The sequence below is a fragment of the Electrophorus electricus genome, chromosome 21, assembly GCF_041902795.1.
Source record: "Electrophorus electricus isolate QZ-2024a chromosome 21, ASM4190279v1, whole genome shotgun sequence".
Lineage (NCBI taxonomy): Eukaryota > Metazoa > Chordata > Actinopteri > Gymnotiformes > Gymnotidae > Electrophorus > Electrophorus electricus.
This window is the reverse complement of record NC_137517.1, coordinates 5396565-5418111: the sequence shown is the minus strand read 5'-3', so window position 1 is coordinate 5418111 and position 21547 is coordinate 5396565. Positions and strand designations below refer to the sequence as shown.

The window sequence follows — 21547 nt, the reverse complement described above, 5'->3', positions numbered from 1 at the left end:
CTGATTGTACTGTTTGATTAAATCAATATACCAACTAATTGACTAATCTGCCTTGCTATCCATTTTAGCAGTTAATGATGTAAACTGCAGCTACACTTACAAATATTTTTCATTCTAGAAACCTCACTGTGGAACAGACTGCAGTGACACGCCAATAAGACACAACTACACGGTCGAGGGAAGGACAGTGCATGATGAAGATGGAGAGGCTGTGCTCCTAATGTCGAGCCGGGTTGGGAATGCGCCGAGGACATTCCTGGGAGTGCCCGGCGATGTTACTGTGCTCCAAGATGCCCTGCGGTGTTTAGTTCAGCGTCTGAACTGACGCTTCCACCTCTACCATTCAGGTGCTCCTGAAAGACCTTGACTGCAGTAACAGAAGTGGTGCGGCTTTAGAGTACGCGTTTGACTCATTACAGAAGAAGCGCAGGAAGCAACTCTCAGCGCAGACCGGGACCAAGGCACACGCGCGGGACGCACTGTGCCGTTAACATGTACTCGTGTGCGCCATCCACGTCGACATTAAAGCGCGTGTAGATTTCGGCGGCACTCTTGAGTCTGTTTTGCCATGCTTTTAATCAAAAGGAAAGCGTTTCCGAACAAACGGAGCTGGCTTTGCTCGCCATGGGCAAACCTCACGGCAGAGAGGAGAGAGGGGAGTGAGACCATCAGGGGATCAAGCCCAGTAAAAGCTCGTTCACCTAACGCTTTGGCAGCTTCATTGTTTTATGCTTACAAAATAACTACAGATTCAAAAGGCACGATGTCCGCCTAAAACATTGTTAGAAGTACGTAGACTTTGTGATCAGGGTCTAAAATAAATTTTACATATGTAGAAAAGGGCCGAATAATATTAAAGGTTATCTTATGCTTGATCTATATTTAGGTTAACAAATTTTCGCATTGTTTGTTTGGCATTAGGTTCCAGCCAAATTAATGTTTGGCATTGTTTCTGTATTAAACCTATGGTGTGTGGGTAGGTTGGTGGATGTGTTTTTGTGTGATCTACGAGGCCTCTAATACCGCTAGCACTTGGCCTAAAATCACACTTCTGATTACACTCAGACATAGTGATATGATCATATATATCGTGTGACAACAGTAAAACGTCAACCATTTCAAATTCATCGTTTATTTCTTTGCGTCGCAGGCTTTACAGCAATACTTTCATCGTTTGGATTAAGGTTTGCGTTAAGGCAACGGAAACATTGACGTTACGCTGAATGACAGACTGACAAATCACAAACACTTTAGGGGAAGAAGAGAAAACGACAGACCAACCAGACAACACAAATAAACGATGCAACGGATAACACTAATCAGATAACAAATGATGATATACCGAATACTAGCCACTGGAACAACAGTCTGCAGCGGAGCGAGAGCACGTGGAGAAGGTGCAGGAACGGTGCTTACGGAGCCGTGACGCGGATCACGGGAACCGGAGGGTAACGATAAGCCGAGGTGAAGCGCTGGGCTCGCGGGACTAATTGTTAACACGCGCTTCGGTTTTACATTTCGCTAGTTGAGTACCTCCCTCACAAAAGTTAATTCAAATATAATAATCAACTTCACCTCGGCGAGCAATTTAAATCCCACCGCCGCATAAGTACCTCAACATACGACTTTGCCATTGTACCACGATATAATGTAATAAGAAATAGGCCCTTCCGTTTTAAATAAACTATTTATTGAATTTACAGAAAGTGTGCTCGTGATATATACTGTTATTCTCAATATGAAACAACCTGTATTGGGATTTGATATTTTAGTCCTATCGCACAGCCCTACTCAGACATGAAGACATACAGGGTACAATGCATTCAACATGTGTGAAATACACACATATGAAAACTGAGCAACATTCGGTCAGGGTGAGGTGTGAGACGCAATATCTTCCAGAAAGCCCGACACTAGGCCCTGCACTCTGATGCTGAACCCAGATCAGCTCCGTGTTCCTCTCAGAGTGCTGGTAAGAGACATTGCCCATTAACAACTGGCCTGAAAGTACTATTTGGTTGCTTTCAGGTGCGCCTAATGGAATTTGGGTAATGGGGGCTGGCTTCAGATGACCATTAACACCCAATAATAATAACTCTAAAAGCAGGCAACCAAACAAGAGGGCTAGAGCAAAATAAAAAACATTTCATTATCGATCTTTCCAGCTACGCCTGAGGCCAGAGGAATCTAAATTAGGAAATACATCAATGGCTGTGCGATATGTGCTATAAACCATTCTAGTTACCTGCCTGCTTCTGGTTTGGCCTACCACTTTTATGCATGTATAGTCTTATGCTGAGCTGAAATAGTAGTTGCCGTGTCTCTAATTAGGTTAGATTCATGACAATGTCTGTTGAAAGACAAGATGACAAAGATGTTCTCACAAAAGTTGCCAATCACTTCACACACCAATTTTGAAGGGTAGGCCAACCTATTTACTATTCTGTTTTTTTTTTGTTTGTTTGTTTGTTTTTTGGGTTTTTTGCATAAACAGCTAGGCTTGAGCCTATGGGAATATAAATTACAGATGCAGACAAGACTGACCAGTTTGTTACATAAAAATAATTTGAAATTGTTTTAATTATTCATGTGCACACAAACACGCAACTTCTACAGTGCATGCGAAATGGGCTCCTCTTCGATACACTGCATGATTAAGTGCTACAAGGCTATGCATTAAACCAACGGAGTGATTACTGGTGTGTACTATTGCCTCTGCCTGGGCTCCTGTCCTCAGGGTCATCTCTGGTTTGGATGTTTCTGGAGAGAACCTGGTTATGCTCTTTTAGCACTCTGGTGTACACAATAATGACATGAAATCAGGTGAGGATAAAGAAAAACTCCATAGCAGAGGGAATGACAATGTACTTTAATTATAATAAACTATCCATGACAGAAACAAAAAAAGGGGGAAAAAAATCGAAGAAAAGCGTGGGCTGACATTTTCTGTGAACAAACATCGACCCAGTTTTTCGTACATAAATATCTGTCCCCAGTACACACAAATGGTCGTGAGAATCAAGAAACTTGGGTAAATGTATCACAGCAAAAAAATACACCACACTCAAGCACATCATGTTTGCAAAATGTCTCCTGGCACTATTGCGAGAAGGCTTTTTAAATATTTACCACATAGCCAACAGGGCGAAGACTAGTGTGGAAATGACCTAACAATGCAAATGTGGAAATGCCCCGCCTCCCTGAGCCCTCTGCAGCCCCGCCCAGCCTGGGCCACTCTAAAGGGGCCTTACCTTCAGCTGAGCTCCTAAGAGCACACAGACAGAACTAATTCTATACTAATAATTGTCATGGAACGCTTGCCTCCCTCGAGTCACGTGGTTCGGCCCGCCACGTGCAGTGGGAGCACTGTCTTGTTTGTAACCACACCTGCACTTCGTTAGTCTGTATGTATATAAACCCGTGTTTAAGTGTGCAGGCTGTTGGTCATTGTTGGCGTAATGTGTGAGTGTGACGTGTTTAATGTTTAATGTTAACCCCTTCATGTTTCTTGTTTGTGATAAGTGTGAGTGCCGTCGTGTCGTTTATTAAATTATGTAAATTAAATGTACGTCCCAGTCGCTGGAGTCTGTGCGTCCTGCCTCGCGCCCTGCAGCACTCTGGCCACCATGCGTTACAATAATATTATTTAAAAACACATTTGTTAATATGTATGTATTATATATTATATTAGTATTTATAATATATATGTATTTGCAGATATAAAAATACACTTTACACACCCGACACCTGAGTTTGTCCAATTGACAAAACAAACTGACTAGCATTGTTGAAAATGTTAAGATGTGCAGGTCATACAATGCTTTTTTTTCTTCAGATAAAAAGATAAAAAGTGAAATGTTTCGTCTTTGTTCTGCTGTAACTCTATAAAGGCAAGAGTACTTGCCTTATAGTTAAATACAGGATCTCAGTAGTATAAGAAGTCTAAGACTGGTGTTTTCCACTAATATTTACACTAATACTTCACCTCCAAAGCTATTTCATGCTAATGTGTCTTTTTGGCTCAGACAGTGGGTTTGGACCCGGACCCCTCCGACAGGTTAAGTGCCTTGTCAAGGCCAAGCGTTGGCAGGGAAAGCCACGGTTGCCTCTGTGCTGCTGCTGTAATCGCTGAGCTATTAGCCATGACAATTTGGGGCCTGCAGTTTGTCCTGTAATCCGAATATAGCGTATAGCAAGCAAAGTGCTGCGCAGTAACATTAAGCTCCAAGAGTGTCTCTGTGTGCCACAGGCCTGCCATTAATGCAGCATGCTCTACTGCACTGCGAATGGCTGAAGCCCCAGAGCCTCGTTAAGGTTGAGCAGCGTGCTGATCTGGGGTCAGCGTCTTGCCTGCAAACCAGTGATGCGCATGCAGGGCAGGGTCTCCAACCCCCCCCCCCCCCCCCCCCAGGAGCTGTGAACGCATGCAGTGTGGAAAATAAGAGGGTACTCTGCAAAGGGAAGAAAGTGGGATGTCAGGAGGTCGATTTCAGACAGCTCTCCATTCCAGAGCAGATGTTGCCCACGAACCACAGCTCTGGCTGTAGACTATAGATGAACAGTTTCTACCAAAGAGAAATGCTAGAAAGACATTTCCCTGCTGCAAACTGCAAGTATTATACATTCTTGAATATTATGATTACTCATAAACATGTATTTTCTGGCATTTTATTACATTACCTTATACATTACTCTTGTAAAAATCCTGACGCGAGCGTCCTACAGTGGGCTGGAATGACTGACTAAGACACTCCAGCTTCTGCTTTTGCAGCCTGCTCCCTCTGTGACTGACCACTCGTGTCGTGGAAGCCAGGCCTATAGAAATGCTTGCTCTCTCTCTCCATCTCTCTCCCCTCCATTAACCCTTCCTGCTGCCTCTCATCATGCCCCTGACATAGGAGTGGGGAGCCGTTGCATGAAGCCGTCAACACTTTGCCACACCGCACACCCCCCTCCTCCTCCACAGAGAGTTTCCACGCCCTGCTTAGAGCTCCAGCGCTTGATTGGTTCCAGGGAGCTCATGGATGTCAAAAGCAGAACATCCCTTCCTTGACTGGTACTTTGTACTTTTGCTTTGAAGGGTATTGCAATTACAATTACTACTCCCAAATAATTCGCATCTCAGCATACCGCACTAGCTGGGAAGCTTCAAAAAGATTAAGCAAACAGCGATTTACCCGACATTGAATACTCATCAAACGCCCCCCCCACGTGGAGGCTGGGCAGTGACCTCACTGCACATCTCCTGGAAGCCTCGTGGACACGTGACTAAACAGAAGGGATAAACAGCAATGTTTTGCCACTGCCGAAGCCAAAGTCATGCATTTCCACAGGTTTAATCCCAGCAAGCTACTGCTCCCAGGTCAGTGAGGCAAAGGATATTTGGACGGTGGATGCGGTAATGAGTCTTCTGCTGCTTCCAACTTTTTTTGCTCTCGATGTAGCTGCATTGGCCTCATGCCTGCGTGCTTGCAAATTGCTGAGTCACCGCTGAGCCCTAAGACTCCAAGACTGTGAATGTGATGCCTGAACATGTCTGGCCATTGATAAAAGGCCGCAAAATCTTTCCAGAGACGCAAGTGATGTGTGAGTCATGGCCTTCATTAGCTAAATGGCCCCAAATAAGAGTGTCGGCCAAGAGTTCCGGGCTTACATCTGCAAATTCTGGGAATTCTGACGCAGTGTAGGTCGAGGACTTATTATCTGGTACAGGACAGACATGCGGCATTAGCTACAATCACGACAGAGATCTCAACATAGAACATGAGCTTTCCAGCTTTCAGAATCTGGAGTGGAATGCACACGTTAATTTGAGACTCCCACGGGTCCGATGCCCACTGAAGGATTTTTAGCGTTCTGCAAACATGAACTGCAACTGAGTCACTGACTGACAACCGGCTGAACATTCTAGAAGTCCATTTGAATGTCACCTATGGCAGGCAAACCTGGATGATGTGAGCTGTGAATGAACTGATGAAGCTACCAGTCCATGATCCCTCGTGCATACATGAGACGACCATGAACAGGGGTATCGACTGGTGACACGCCGTTTGGCAGTGGGTTTTTTTTTGCCGATGAAAAGCGCTGCACTAGTCGTGGCGACGTCGGCGAGCGCCGGTGATTCCAGCCCCTGGTGGTGCTGGGTCAGAGCAGAGAGACTGGGGGTGTGCAGATGGTTGAGCTCTTTGGCTGTGGCTCGGCCGATGGGAGAAATATAAAGCTCAGTAATTACAGGCTCAGAGGCAGCGAGCAGCAGCATCTATGCTGGCAGCAACCTCTCGAGTCTCTTTCTGCTGGGCTCACACACGAAAAGCGCGCACGCACACCAGCACACACATGTACAAATAGTAATGTTCTGTTATGCCACATTCGTGGCTGCTGAATGTGCTCACACAAACAATACGGCTCCAAATATATCTGGCACTGTTTGTATTTTTTTAATTTTGTTTCATTATGGACGCTGCAAGGTGACTTTTCATTTTAGTTGAGCCAACATCTGTTAGTCCCTCTCACACACACATAGAGAGAGAGAGAGAGAGAGAGAGAGAGAGAGAGAGAGAGAGACTGTGAGACAGAAAGAGAAACTGCCAGAGAGAGACTAGGACCTGTATATTCATTCATTCTAAATTGCTTTTCTAGATAAAAGTACATTACTTAAATGGACCAGCAAAAGAGGACACCAGTATTAAATATAGACCACACTTCCTGTCAGCGTGCACTCTCGGAGCTAGCAAAACCTTTATTAATTTGATGTAGCTTCAGTTTTTTGGAGCTCCAATAAAGAATAACATCCTACATATCCTATGGTCCAATCTTAGACAAACATTATTTTTTATCTGAAATTATAACATCTGTGCCTGGAAATTCATAAAAGAATCATTTATGTTTCTAATGAGGGTTACAGTGGAACAGCCAGCGGAATGTCAGCAAAATAACTGTAAAATGTTTGGTCACAGTTACTACTTTAATGAGTTACTTTCCCAGCAAAGATGCTCTTGGGAGGTTGGGCTGTGAGTGACAGACAGACAGACACTGTCCTGTTCTGTGAAATAGACAGTATGGAGGTTTACGAAACGTCTGATACTCGATAGATACATTTCGCTGCTGCCTGACTTTAGACTATCAAACACACTGTGGTTTCCACTCAGTCACTTACAGGCCTTTGACTCGATCAATAGGAACCAACCATCTCTCTTCTGTTTTCAAAACCAATAACCCACCTGCTGCGTGTGCTGCATACACATCACACGCTTTGGACATCAAAACTCTTTCTGAGAGGGGTTTCTTTTTCAGTGACACATAATAATAATAATAATAATAATAATAATAATAATAATAATAATAATAATAATAATAAATTGTATTTATATACCACCTTTTCAGAGCTTGAGGTTGAGGTTGAGAACATCAAAACAAAGGCAAAAATAAAGCACAAGAATAGTACAAAAAAACCCAATAATAAAAACAAAAACATACTATACAATGGGAGAATACAGCAAGTGTCAGCTCATGCTCACAAACACCCCAATCTTAACTACAATCTTCAAAGTGAAATCCTTCTACTGATGCCATTCTTATGAATGGGATACCACAAGCTTCATGGCACCAGGAGGTGACACCGTCAGCATTTGCTAGTGAAGAATTGGGGGGGGGGGGGGGGGGGGGTCACAGCCCAAAACAAAACAAGACACTCAGAGCACACAGCAAAAACCCAGTGCTACAGCCAGATGGTGCAAATGCAGCATGCAGCCCATGGGCCCTTCAGCACTGTGTCGAGGAGCTGGGGTGAGGTCCAACATCAACAGGATGGGGCTGGAGCAGACTTAGCTGCAGCCATCTGCTCCGCCCAGCAGCGAGGAGCCGTGGGGGGCCGGGTCCCGCTGCCGCCGCGCACTGTGCTAGTGTGCTAAGAGTACATGTGGTGACCTTTTTTCTGAGGCGGTCAGACTGCGGTCAGACCGGCAGGGACGGGTCTTTTTGGGCCTCACTGATGCTGCAGTGTGTGGCTGTTTGGGGTGGGGCGGGTTGCAGCATTGAACTCTGAACTCTAGGAAGTGGGTCCTGGCCCGGGACTGCTGTGTATACTCTGCTGCAGACGCCCTCGCTCTCTCGCTGCCAACATGCGGGGAAGGCCATTACGCACACACAAAAAAACATAACGACAACAGATTCAGACAAACAAACAAACAAAAAAAAACAAACAAAACCCGAGATCCGGAAATAGCACAGCGCGGTGGCTCCTGGTGTCCCGCCATAATCACGCGCTCTCGTGTGGAGGCTGAACCATGTGGCGGGGTTAACACAGGGACGGCGCGCTCCGTGAGTCTGCCATGTAAGCTAACCGGCCTTATCCAAGCAGGTGCGTGCCAACACGTCCCTGCTTGCCAACGTGCAACATATATAGGACAACTACTCAGCTACTGCTCTCTGTCCTGACTGATTAACTCGACCATGCTATCCCTAAGTGACCCAGTTTCACTGCTGAGTGAATATAGGGCGTCACTTGCGCTGGTACACAGTAGTGGTGGTAATAGTAGTGGTAGTGGTGTCCAGATACATTTGCTCCTCCACAACCGACCGAGCTCTGCGAGTAAGTTTTGCTCCACTTAGCTCTCGCTGGCCCCTTCCTTGTCTCAGTAGCTAAGAAGAGCACAGACAGAGATCCACACGAGACACCTTTCACACTCCTGTCCCTGATGGAGCAAGCAGCTCAACAGCACCTGTGTCTTACCTTATGTCTGCACTTGAGAACGACCCCATACGCTCCTGCATGAGAAAGAAAGAAAGAGAACAAGAGACAGAGAAATGAGAAATGAGAAATTTCAGCTCAAAAGTGTCAGTTTGCAGTGGCGGTAAACATTAGTACAAGCGCTCAATAAGTCACCCGTAAACATAATCAGATCATCAGGGTTGAGTTTCTCACTGACTCCTGCCAAGCGCACAAACACACACACACACCTCTCTCAGTGATCATGTTGCAAGGAGATGATGAGCTAAGAGCAAGTTTTGTCTCTGAACAAATCGATTGATTGTTCATTGAATGAGAAGCTCGGGTTGGTCTGCATGGCACCCCTCACAGGGAGCCAATGTGCCATTCAGATAAACAAAGCCAACGGTCCTCTGGGGGCCCAAACGGAGGACACAGACCCAGCATTCATTACCCTGTTTCCGCATTCAGAACAGCAGGTGAATCAAATGGGTGGGTGGAGTTTCGAACAATTTTTCATAATGCCGCTGTCATGAACATTGCGCATATGGCGTTAGCGCATACATATGGAACTGTGGCTGATGAAGGCAAGAGTCCTGGATCAAGGGCACCACAAGTACATATACAGCCTGGGCCCATCTATGTAGGTTTGCCTGTGTGTGTAAGTGGGGCACAGCAGGCACTGGAGGAGTGATGGAAGAAGCAATACGATCGGTGCTATCTGTGGCACAAAAACGCACACTCCCCAAGGAGCAGAAAGATCAGTACACTCAGAGCTCTTCAAACACGCATCCAGTAAGATCAGCACTGGCACAAAAACACAAGGAGAGAGAACCAGTCAGCTGAGTTGATCCAAGACAGGTCGAACAGAAAACACAGGGCAAAACCTGGAGATAGGACGGAAGAAGAGCAGAACCACCACGAGAACAGACTAGTTGAGATCACGAGGTCTTTCCATATGAAAAAATGAAAAACCTGACCGTAAAGGAGAGTTTCATATCTGGGCTGGTGTTTTGTTTTTGTTTTTGTGTTTTATTTTAACAAAAGTCCACCAAGAACACCTCGCTGTCAGGAATCAGAATAACTAGAATTTAGAATTAGAATCTGAGGGTGGAACCGGCCCAGTAGCAGCACCAGGTACACATGACTCCTTCAGCTGGCGCGTGTCTCAGCAGGAGAAGTGCAGGGGGAGCAGACGTCTCTCCACCTCATCTCCTGCGCTGATCTTACCGCCTGCTTTTCTCGAGGTTGGGTCAGCTGTACTGTAAGGTGAATGACGACATCACACGCAGTTCAGCGACAAGCCGCATACGTGAACACGAAGCAGCCTCCGCAAGGAGCACTTGCTGGTTTTGATATTTTGAACTCGAATTCCAAGGGGCTCCTGAAAAGCCAAAATCATTCCTGCTCCAAAAATACCAAGTGGAAACGTAAATCCTGACCTCAGATCCTCCCAGTGAAAACTTTTAGATCCGCTTGGTAAATTTAGATTGCTAAGAATGAAAGTGATCTACATCAGGTAAAGAAACGTTGTTTGTTCCTTCCCGTGCGTCAGGGTGGGCCTGTTCTTCAGCACATCCACTCCAGTGAGAAGTAGCCCGACACATTTTCCCCTCCTGATTCAATCAGCGCCTTGTCTCCTGCTGCCAGCACCACCTCAAAATCCATCAGCACTCAAACAACAGCAGTGGCCTAATTAAACTGATGGAAGTCGTACTCCCGGGGACAGCCGGATTAGACAAGGATTTGACGCCGTCGTCCTCGGTATCTTTCTCGTCTTCCGGCAAGTGCACGGACCGGGAACCGCTGGGACCACTCTGGCTGCGGCACGGTGTCTGCTGCTGAAAGAGGCAAACGTGCTCGTCTAATGGAGCCTGGTTTGGGGTTTAGATAATTGGTTTGCATAGCAGCATAAAGTCGAAGACTCTAACAAAGCCATCCCACCCAAGCTGCTGTTCTGCTAGCGAGTGCGTGCGTGCTAAGTCAAAGCGGTCGACCTCATCTCTCCCCTCTGACATATCACTGCCCGACCGCTGCATAGTAGCCCAATGACAAGCTGTCATCCCTTTCTGCTCACACACACACACACACATACACACACACACACACACACACACACACACATATACACACACACACACACACACACATACACACACACACACACACACACATACACACACACACACACACACACACACACACACACACACATACACACACACATACACACACACACACACACACACACACACACACACATATACACACACACACACACACACATACACACACACACACACACACACACACATACACACACACACACACACACACATACACACACACACACACACACACACACACACACACACATACACACACACACACACACACACACACACACACACACACACACACACACACACACACACACACACACTGAGTGATCGATGGATGTGATTAGTTTGCCTGGGTGCTCCAGCTCTTGGACTAAATGTTGTGTGAAGTGTGAATGATTGCTTGCTTTAGCATATTAGCATGGTGGTGGTGGTGAGGTTGTGAGGCCAACGCTCGTCAGCCTCCATGCCCTCCATTTAGTTAAGGAAAAGCGATGACTGCGGAGCAGCTCTGAGATCAGCTCTGACATCTCAGACATATCTCGGCATTTCACTAAATATTTCACCCAGAATTTCTAAGGAAGCATCACTAAGGAAGCTAACAATGAATGAAAACTAGAGGGGGCCACCCAGCATATGCTTATTTGCATATTGCTAACTGTTTATTAGCAGCTTCCACTCAGTCGCTGTAATGCCAAATACATTAGCATGTTAGCGGTATCGCCTTTAAACATTCAGTTCCCATCAATGCAGACAAAAGGGTAAGAGAGTAAACAGGACAAACAACACCACTTACAAGCCAGTTTGGTTACACATGTGTGGAAAACACTCAGTGGCGAAAGAGTCCGTCAGTGCTTGTGCGTCTTCTCGGGTTTTCTATGACAGGTTTACGTTGTACACAGGCGAGAGAGTAGTAGGTGAGAGAGCCTTTAGTGTTGGCCTATGGACTCGAATGAGCAAACATTGACTAGATTCCACACATACTATGGTCTGTGTATAGAGTGAACAATCGGCTTGCATGGAGAAATATGCAAACATCCCAAATCGTGTGGCGCGGTATGACAATGGAGTTAATAACGCTGCGCAGGGAGGAGCAGGGGTAAAGAGACAGTTATGCATGTGGCCAAAAACAGAGCGAAATCTGCTCCTCTGACAGCTGAACACACAGCAAGCCATAATCACTGCCAAAAACCACAAGCTAAAACACACACACACACACACACACACACACACACACACACACACACACACACACACGCACACGCACACACGCACGCGCACACACACACACACACACACACACACACACACACGCGCGCACACGCACACACACACACAGGCATACGCACACGCACACACACACACACACAGGCACATGCACACACGCGCGCACGCACGCACACGCACGCACGCGCACGCACACACACATGCACACACACACACACACACACACGCCTTTAGCACTGTAGCAAATATGCATCGTTCCACCAAGAGCACTTGTTTTATCACCTTCCAGCCCCTTTATCACAGAACACCCCCCTCCCATCCTCCTCTGGCCATAATTAAAAACCCTCCCATGTACCACAGCGATAATAAAACACTGGGAGAAAACCCTGTCAAAAAAACACCTCAATCTGTTCATAATTGACTCTGCCGTGTGGCGCTTAATTAGCGAGCCCTCTCGGCCGCTTTGTCCCTGCTTGCAGATCCATTCACTGAAGAAGCTAATTTTACCACACCCCCATCTGTTGACTGGTCATGCTTTGACATATACTCATCAGAGAACTGAGAAGATGGGACAGGAACAATCCATCTAAAATCAGAAAACACTTATATACAGTCGCATACCTATACAATGTAACACCTGATAAAGCTTAACGATCTTCCTCTGTACAAGTTTCCAGGAAATCAGGGTCAAGTAGATGAATAGAGGGGGTAAAAATAGCTTGGTCCCCAGACATTTTCTCCCATATCCTCATGCAAAATGTAAAGAAAGCGATCCAAGCGCAGATGAAGGAGAAGTGCTCTGGAGTGCAGGCCGGGGTCTGAGAGTAGGGTAATGGAACTGGTGAAGAACGGTGCCATTTTGGTGTGACTGGCAGCTTTGGGCGTTGTTGGAGGTGTTCGTTCTCTGAGATGGAATAAGTGAGATTACAGATGCAGATAAGTGCTGCCTGTAATTACCTTTTTGGTGGATATTAATTCACACATCTCCAGAGACCTTTTAAAGTTCTCTAACTTGCACACTAGTAAAGCTGCGTCATACCACTTTACCTCAACATTCATGTACAGTGGCACTTGGAAGTTTGTGAACCCTTTTATCTATGCATAAATTTGACCTAAAACTTCATCAGATTGTCACACAAGCCCTAAAAGTAGATAAACAGAAACAAATCAAACAAATGAGACAAAAATATTAGACCCTTTCATTTATTTATTTATTGAGGAAAATGATACAATATTACATATCTGTGAGTGGCAAAAGTATGTGAATCTTTGCTTTCAGTATCTGGTGTGACCCTCTTGTGCAGCAATAACTGCAACTATACAGTTTCTAGTAATTGTGGATTAGTCTTGCACATCAGCTTGGAGGAATTTTCACCCATTCCTCTGTACAAAACAGCTTCAACTCAGTTATGCAGGTGGGTTTCCTCCCATGAACTGCTTGCTACAGGTCCTTCCACAACATTTAGATTGGATTAAGGTCAGGATTTGGTCATTTCAAAACCTTAATTTTATTCTTCTTTAACCATTCTTTGGTAGAACGACTTGTGTGCTTAGGGTCGTTGTCTTGCTGCATGACCCACGTTCTCTTGAGACTCGGCTCACAGACAGATGGCCTGATATTTTCCTTTAGAATATCCTGATATAATTTGGAATTCATTGTTCCATCAATGATGTCAAGACGTCCTGGCCCTGAAGCAGCAAAACAGACCCAATCCATGATACTACCACCACCGTGTTTCACAGAAGGGATGAGGTTTTTATGCTGAAATGTAATGATTTCCTTTCCCCAAAATTAACGCTTCTCATTTAAACCAAAAAGATCCATTTTCGTCTCATCCGTCCATAAAACATTGTTCCAGTAGCCTTCTGGCAGATGGGCAGCAATGGTTTTTTTTGGAGAGCAGTGGCATTCTCCTTGCAACCCTGCCATGCACACTATTGCTATTCAGTGTTCTTCCGATGATGCTGATGGTGGACTCATAAACATTTACCTTAGCCAACGTGAGATAGGCCTTTATTTGCTTAGAAGTTGCCCTGTGTCCCTCACTGACCCCTCGGACTATCACAAGCCTTGTTCTTGGCGTGATCTTTGTTGGTCGACCACTCCTGAGGAGGGTAATAACGGTTTTCCTTCATTTGTACATAGTCATTCTGACTGTGGATTGATGGAGTCCAAACTCTCTACAAATGGCTTTGTAACCTTTTCCAGCCTGATGATCATCAACAGCTCTTCTTTGTTTGTGCCATTATACACTTCCACAAACACTTCTTTAAATAAAACAGGGTGTCCACTCACACTTGATTGTCATCCCAACAACATCTTCAAATTATCTGCTAATCCTAAAGGTTCTCACACTTTTACCACTCACAGATATGTAATATTAGGTCATTTTCCTTAATAAATAGATGACAGAGTCAATATTCTTGTCTCATTTGTTAGACAAACTTGTTTGTGAAATTTATTCAGAAATATAGATACTTCTGAAGGGTTCACAAACTTTCAAGCGCCACTCTATGTTTAGAACTTCTTCTGATCCATTACCAAACAGTTTTACATAAGACCTGTACACAGATGTGCATTATTTCTGTCCATCTCAATTTAATTCTCACAAAATGTTCAATTTCAAACAGTATAAGACAAAATGAATATTTATAATGATACTGAAAAGGTGTAAGTGGAACACTCACCTTCCCCCACGATCCCAAGCACCTCAAACTTGTTCATCACATCACCGATGACAGGGTTCCTCATCAAGACAAATGGCCGCTGGCCGAGAGAGGCGGAGCTCGAGGGGGTGAGAGGTCGTAGTCCGAGTTACCGGGGGGCATGTGGTGGCCTGGCACCAGGTGGTCCAATCAGTGCGGGCCACAGTACATTCCGCATTCTTCTGCGAAACACGTACTTGCATCTGTGGACGCGTGAAGAGACATGCAAAACGGTTTACACCAATAAGGTATACACATTAGACAGAGCACCGTGGCATTCACTCTGACAGACCCTGAAGATCTCTCCCTCAGACAGCACCCTGTACCCCTGTGTGAACCCTGGTGGAAAGTGTTGAGAGTTTTCAAATAATTACCAACCAATGCTCATCTGAAATGGGGTTAAAAAGAACTTTGTATAAAAATCTTGCAGTTCTCCCCCAGTGCTTTGCCCTGGAGCGTCTATACATAGTGACAAAATCTGAATCCCATCTTAGATTTCTCTAGTTATCTGATTATTCAAGTGGTCATGTAAACTGCATATATGGATTTCTTAGATCGGAGTATGCCCTAGAAATCAGATTAAGAAATATGATAGAGAGAGCTGGATTTTAGCTCAGTAATCAGATTTCTCAGCACATGTATACCCTTACTCTGGTTTATTTCTGATTTCTTGGTGTGTGCAGTGTGTAGAGCTGTCCCGGAAGTGGCAGAATTAAATGCAGCACTTGCTCATTGAAAAAAAGCTCATTTCCATCTTTGCCTCAATATAGAGAAAGCTGTAAAAAGGGCATCATTGCGAGCTATTAAGAACCATAAAAAAAGGAGACCCATATTTCCAGTAAAGTGGGTCCATGTTTACAAAAAGCCGAGGCAGAAGATTGAAGCATACGTCACAATATTCTGTGAGATTACTGGCTGCTTGCAAAGGAGAAATCCAATTATTGCCTGTGAACCTGGACTGCGGATTACTGACAAAATCTGCAGTTATCAGATGATCAGTTCATGTAAACACTTGCAAAGTGAAATTTCTCATGCTCTTTGTTTCTTATTGTAGGTGGGGGAGGTGTGTCATCATGTTTGTATTTTGTATAAGATTTACAAAATGAAAGGGTTGGAGACTGGCATATTGGCATATCACGGGACGTGACACTTTTATGAATTGATTTTGTGGAACCTAAGAGTGCACGAATGCCGTCCATATATGATGCTATATACTGTATTATATATAAACTTTCCACCATGAAGATAAAGAAAGAAAGCAGCATCACGTCAACCAAAGGAAGTTTACAATGAATCCAAATAAGGAGAAAAATCTATTAAACTGGCAATAAATAAGCATTTATTCATTACATTGTATAAACCCTGCCTTATTTATCCATCCCAAAACCACATGTGACTAACCTGTCAGTGAAGCAAGACTGCTCATTCTTGGGGGGGGGGGAAATTATTAGGAAAGTTATGCAATTTCAGTGACTAGTATGCTACTGTAAAACTGTAATAATGGAAGAAAAATATTTATTTTCACTAAACACATCATTAACAGTCTAAATTGCAGCTTCAAAATGCAACACAAGAACACAAAGACTCATAAACCAGAAAAAAAATGTGTTAAAGTAAAACTCAATGTGTTTGTCACGGTTGTTAAAGCAACAGTAAACATTCTAACATGTTGAACAAACCTTGAATCTGATATATGTGATGTCAAGACCTGATACACGATCAGTTCAAACCTGCCTCCTCTGTAAAATGCCAGTGCATATGTGTGGGATAAAGCATCAGTTTATCATCTCTGTTGAAGTCTGCTTTGACTGTTTTTTTCTGTTTCATTACTTAACATTACTGAAGCCTACTTTGGTCACTCAATTGCATCTGGGTCCTCTTCACACTCCAGAGAGAGAGAGAGAGAGAGAGAGAGAGAGAGAGAGAGAGAGAGAAAGAGAGAATCTCTTAGTTAAAAGAAGTACTGAGAATTAAGACAAGCTGTAAGATTCATCAGGAACTGTATGTGTTAAGATGTAAAATTTACAAGCAGTGAAAGCTTGCTCGCTAGTCATTTACTAAAGACTTTGATGTATCCCACACTCCCCTGAACAAAGACTGGAACTAATTGAGTATTGAATATTCATCTAAATTTGCTGTAAACACTCCCCAAAACAAAATCATCTCCTGTGACAACCACATTACCACAAGAATCAATAATCCTTGTTAGGAAATAAAGGATTATGGTTGCATGATATGGGCAAAATAACATTATTAATAGAGTGATTGTGACGAGTCTTGCAATATATTAAAACTCAGCAGTGAGAAAAACAATATTTTTAATCAAAATTGTTTGTTTATTGGATCATGTCAATGTCATTATTCATCAAGACACCCACACAACATTCATCTGAAACGTCTGACACTGTTCCGGACGCTCACGGCACAAGATACATTTTTTTTAAAAAAAGTTAAATAGTTCTTATTCAGACCGCTCGTTTGCATAATGCAGGTTTCGGCCATATCGGTACCGCGATAAAGATTAACAGACGATACATTGTGCAGCCCCGCACACGACAAAACATCCACTTCGTGCAAGCGATTCCTCCGCAACTCTCGCGCGCGTCCGTGAAGGGCTGCCTCATCGCGCGTGGTCAGCATTCGCCCTCTGCGCAGCGCCGACTTTGAGTGCGTTCAGCGGGGACGAAGGGCACCGGCGGTCGGGCCAGAGGAAGAGCGCAAGGCTGCTCCTTCACAGCGCGCAGCGCCATCGCATCAATCAGACTCCCTCGCAGGCTCAGCGCGAGCTGGCGATGAGTCGTCCCCTGGCAAACGAGCGTCTCGAGGCAAGTGGGTTTGTTGGACGGTAGTTATTTACCGGAGCAGAGGCAAGCGATAGCCAGGAAGTGATACGGACATATAATAGCGGACATTCAACATACTGGCAAAAATCGCAATAACAATGAGCCTTTTTTTTTTTTTTTTTTTTTTACACGATTAATATTTTGTTAATGTGGGATTTGGTGTTTATCGTACAGGACAAATACATGTCTGTGTTAATACCAACAACAGCAGTTTCTAGTCAAATGATTAGCATTAGAAAGAAGTAGGTTAAGTTTATGAAGCTAGCAGAAAGGTGTTTCAGTTGCACATAAAATATGTGCTTACCAGCCGACCTCGGAAACTAATAATTGAGCAGTGACACATCAAACAACCCCTTCCACAGTGCATCTGAAAAGCCCTTTATTCACAAACAAATAAAACAAGATATTAAATTTTTTTTAATTAATTAATTATTTTTAAAGACAGGAGATTGAAAATGAAGTCTGGTCTATGTTGAGCATATATCTGAGAGCTGTGTAGCTGAGTAGTTCAGAGTTCATTAGGTTTTTTGTTTCGTGAGGGCTATATGTAATGACTCTGTAAAAGTTCTGCAATTTTATGAGAACGTACACTACGTATTGAGACTCCCCGTTGTTAAATAAAAATGTTATAAAGTGTACCTTTATTCGGTTTAGTAAATACCAACATTGTGGTAATAATGCACCTTGATCTTATCACATTTACATTTGTTTTGTGAAATAGAGCCTCAATTACCAAGTGATTGCCACTGTCCAGATGCAGGGCCCTTCAGAATGGAATAAATCCCTCTTCTCCAGAGAAGGGGAGTGCTTGTTTCAAATACAAACTGAAGAGCTTTCACTGACATTACTAACATACTCAGTACCAATATCCATTTTGGTAGAATGGGAGAGGAGCTCGAGGACTTTTGCTAAAATAGCTTCACTAATCAGAGATAAATATTTATTTGACAGACTAACCCAAATGAATGGTGCTGAAAGTTGGATGTTTTATCCATCACACATTTTCAAACAATTCTGAACAGTGGATATCAATACCAATAAGATCCTTGATTGTCCCTACTCAATTTCACAACAGAATTTCATACTTTTGAACCCATATTTTCTACTGAACTGAAGATGTCTAGATTTGAAAATAAGTAACAGATACTGGCAACTGTGTCATTCTATGTTCATTCAGATGCACAACATCATTGGAAAGGTTTTACCAAGTATTACAATACTGCAAATAAGACCATGATTCACAGAATGGGCCAAACATGGTGAAACCAGCTCTTTACAAAAAAAAAAAACCCAACAAAACAAACAAACAAAAAAAACCTACAACAACAACAATAAAACACCTACAAATTTACAGACACTGAACTGCATTATTTATTTAGCAGTATGCAGCCTTATATTGGGTTTGCCCTCCAGAACAACACCAGAAAGAATAAGAGCAGCAGAATAGGACAGAACAAAAATGAAAGTACAACACCAAAGAGAATCTTGCGAGGGTGCAGACTTGAACACTACTTTGCACTTACATGCCTGTTTTATTAAAGTTTAACCATAATGGTTTGCAACACCCTCTAATAACGTAGCCAAAATGAGTTATGCGAGTTACAATGAGAGCAAACCCAGAGCAACCACCTTCAAAACAGCAGCTAAGAAAGTCTTGCACAAAACAAAACAAAAAAGTTCAAATATGAAACTGCAATCAAACCAGCCAGGCTTAAATGTGTGTTTGCCCCTTAATAAACTTTAAGAAAGTAAAGACTTAAGTATGAAAAAAACAACAACAACCTAGACCTAATCGATGAATCATCCTCCTACATTACATAACAGGAGCCAAAACAAGCACAACTAGATTTAAAATTATTCTTGGCCCAGTTCCTCAGTAGGCATACAACGCCACAGATAGACCACAATGATACGCCCTACCAAGGGGAAAAGACGGCGATGTCCCCGCAGATTTCCCACCAAACCGATTGGGAAACATGCGGCTGAGACCCTGTTGCTACTGGCGACGAGTCCTCCCACTCCTCGTGGCCAGAGCGAACCTTAAACCAGGCCAGTCTCTGCAGGTAGCACAGGAGGAAGCCCCGTACTTACAGACCACTGAAGCTCGGGAAAAAAAAGGGACCGATCGTGGGATATTTTCCTTCCCTCACATCCATCCTTTGCTCTCTCAAGATCTAATTCACCCAAAATAGAAGCCAGTTAATCAGTTAATGAACATGGCGTCTTTTAGAGGTGCGCCAAGTTACTGTCACTTGTTCATGTTTGCGTCTTAATGACTGGACTATGAGTCACTGCAGCAGTAGCCGTACAGTTTAATTGCACATTGCGGGCTGTTGCTGCGCGGTGTCCGTGCCTAACGTTTCATACTAAAGCATGGTCCGTCTCAAATTCAGTAGACTACGTAATGTCATATTGACCATCCATTAGCTTATCAGGAGCAGGATAAAGCTTTATCGGAATCGCCTACAGTCGCTCCGTGTTTAAAAATCGCCATAACGCGGCTGGAATAGCCTGCGTACTGGACTGGTTCAGTTTTTCGTTGCAACTCCGTTACCCGGTATTTAGGTTTTGCGACGCAATAGGCTCGTGCGTGGGTGTGAGCACGGACCCGAACGGTTTCTGCGCGGTTCTGTTTGCATCCCATGTGTGGAATACGGTTTATTTACAACGCTGACACGGAAAATTCCGTCACCACACAGAATGTTTTTTTTTTTTTTAAACCGCAACCCCAGCCAGCATGCATGTCCAGCAAATGTTTTGCTCGCCCAGGTAGTTGCCATAAAGTCTGCGAACTACGTCAGTGCGATAGTCTTGCACACACAGCCCACTCAGTGCCTCTGAAAACCAGCCAGCCAAGCTTATACGAAAAATACTTGCTTTCCAACGCAATTGCCCATAGGGGCGACATTCATTTAAAAAAACAAACAAACCGAACAAACAAACGTTCTTATCTGATGTCAGAATAAGAATTTTAGATAAATGCATGGCATCCTGGCATGTTAGTTTTAATGGTTATAACTATCACATCCAACTAGCTAGCTGGCTAACGTTAATACGTCCTGATATGTTATTGATAACTGTGCAGGGTATTTAACCAGAAAGCATGAAACGAAGACAGCAATAATAAACGTCTACATAAGGCGCTATATCTATATTGCAAAGCAAACGCTGAAAGGTACTTACTCATCATTTGGTTAGAGGAGTCCGTATCCACTCAGTTCTCTGCGGATGAGACTACATAGCTGCACACTTGAAACCTCACGCAGTTGTCAAGCTACCGGAGCTAATAGCAACAGTTTTTTTGAGTGGCGTAACAGTATCCAATCAGAATGAAACAATGTTCGGCTCTCTCTCACACACACACGCCCTTCTTCTAATAAACCAATCATGCACCGGATTGTCCACTCGAGGCGTTTCGTAAGGGCGTGGTTAGGTCTCCGGCCCGAACGTGGTATTTGAACTTGTCAAAATGTAAACACAGTTCATAGAGTACTTGCATTTTCAGTATTACCTTCAGAAGTTGATTGATTTCGCCGATCAGAATATCTACAAATAGACCGTTTCAATGGACAGCCTTCACTTAACAGCTGAACGTAACCTTTTTTTCTATTAAAGATAAAGCAGCCGTTAGCCTAAATACCCATTCATTAAATAGTAATAGACTGTTTTCCATATTTCTCTTGTTTCGTATATCTGGGCTAGCTGAAGCCCTTTAAGTGGCATAACGAAGTGTCATGCGTAGGACACGCCAAAGCGGGTCTTAATTTGTAATCTTTAGCGCCGCTATGTGGTCGTATTAAGTATAACACTCAGTCGTCTTGCGGCCAAGGAAATTCCTGAAATAAGCTTTACCTACACACAAATAGACTTGTGTAAATAAAGCTTCAAATACACTTAATGCAAATACAAATACATTATAAAAATGATGTAAGTAGAAATGCCTA

General features: G+C 43.8%; 1 protein-coding gene across 4 annotated transcripts in view; it reads right to left on the bottom strand.

Moving 5' to 3' along the window:
- The window catches only part of LOC113570376 (cyclin-dependent kinase-like 5), a 54824-nt gene extending 33927 nt beyond the window's left edge, over positions 1–20897 (bottom strand). For all 4 annotated transcript variants that reach the window (XM_035521754.2, XM_035521755.2, XM_035521756.2 and 1 more), the window contains exons 1-3: positions 20787–20897; positions 14743–14963; positions 8732–8766 (exon numbers count right to left, since the gene is read on the bottom strand). In XM_035521754.2, coding sequence (XP_035377647.1) covers positions 8732–8766; positions 14743–14806 — 99 coding nt within the window. In that variant the 5' untranslated portion in view covers positions 14807–14963; positions 20787–20897. The remainder of the gene's footprint in view (positions 1–8731; positions 8767–14742; positions 14964–20786) is intronic.
- Between the last annotated feature and the right edge of the window lie 650 nt (positions 20898–21547).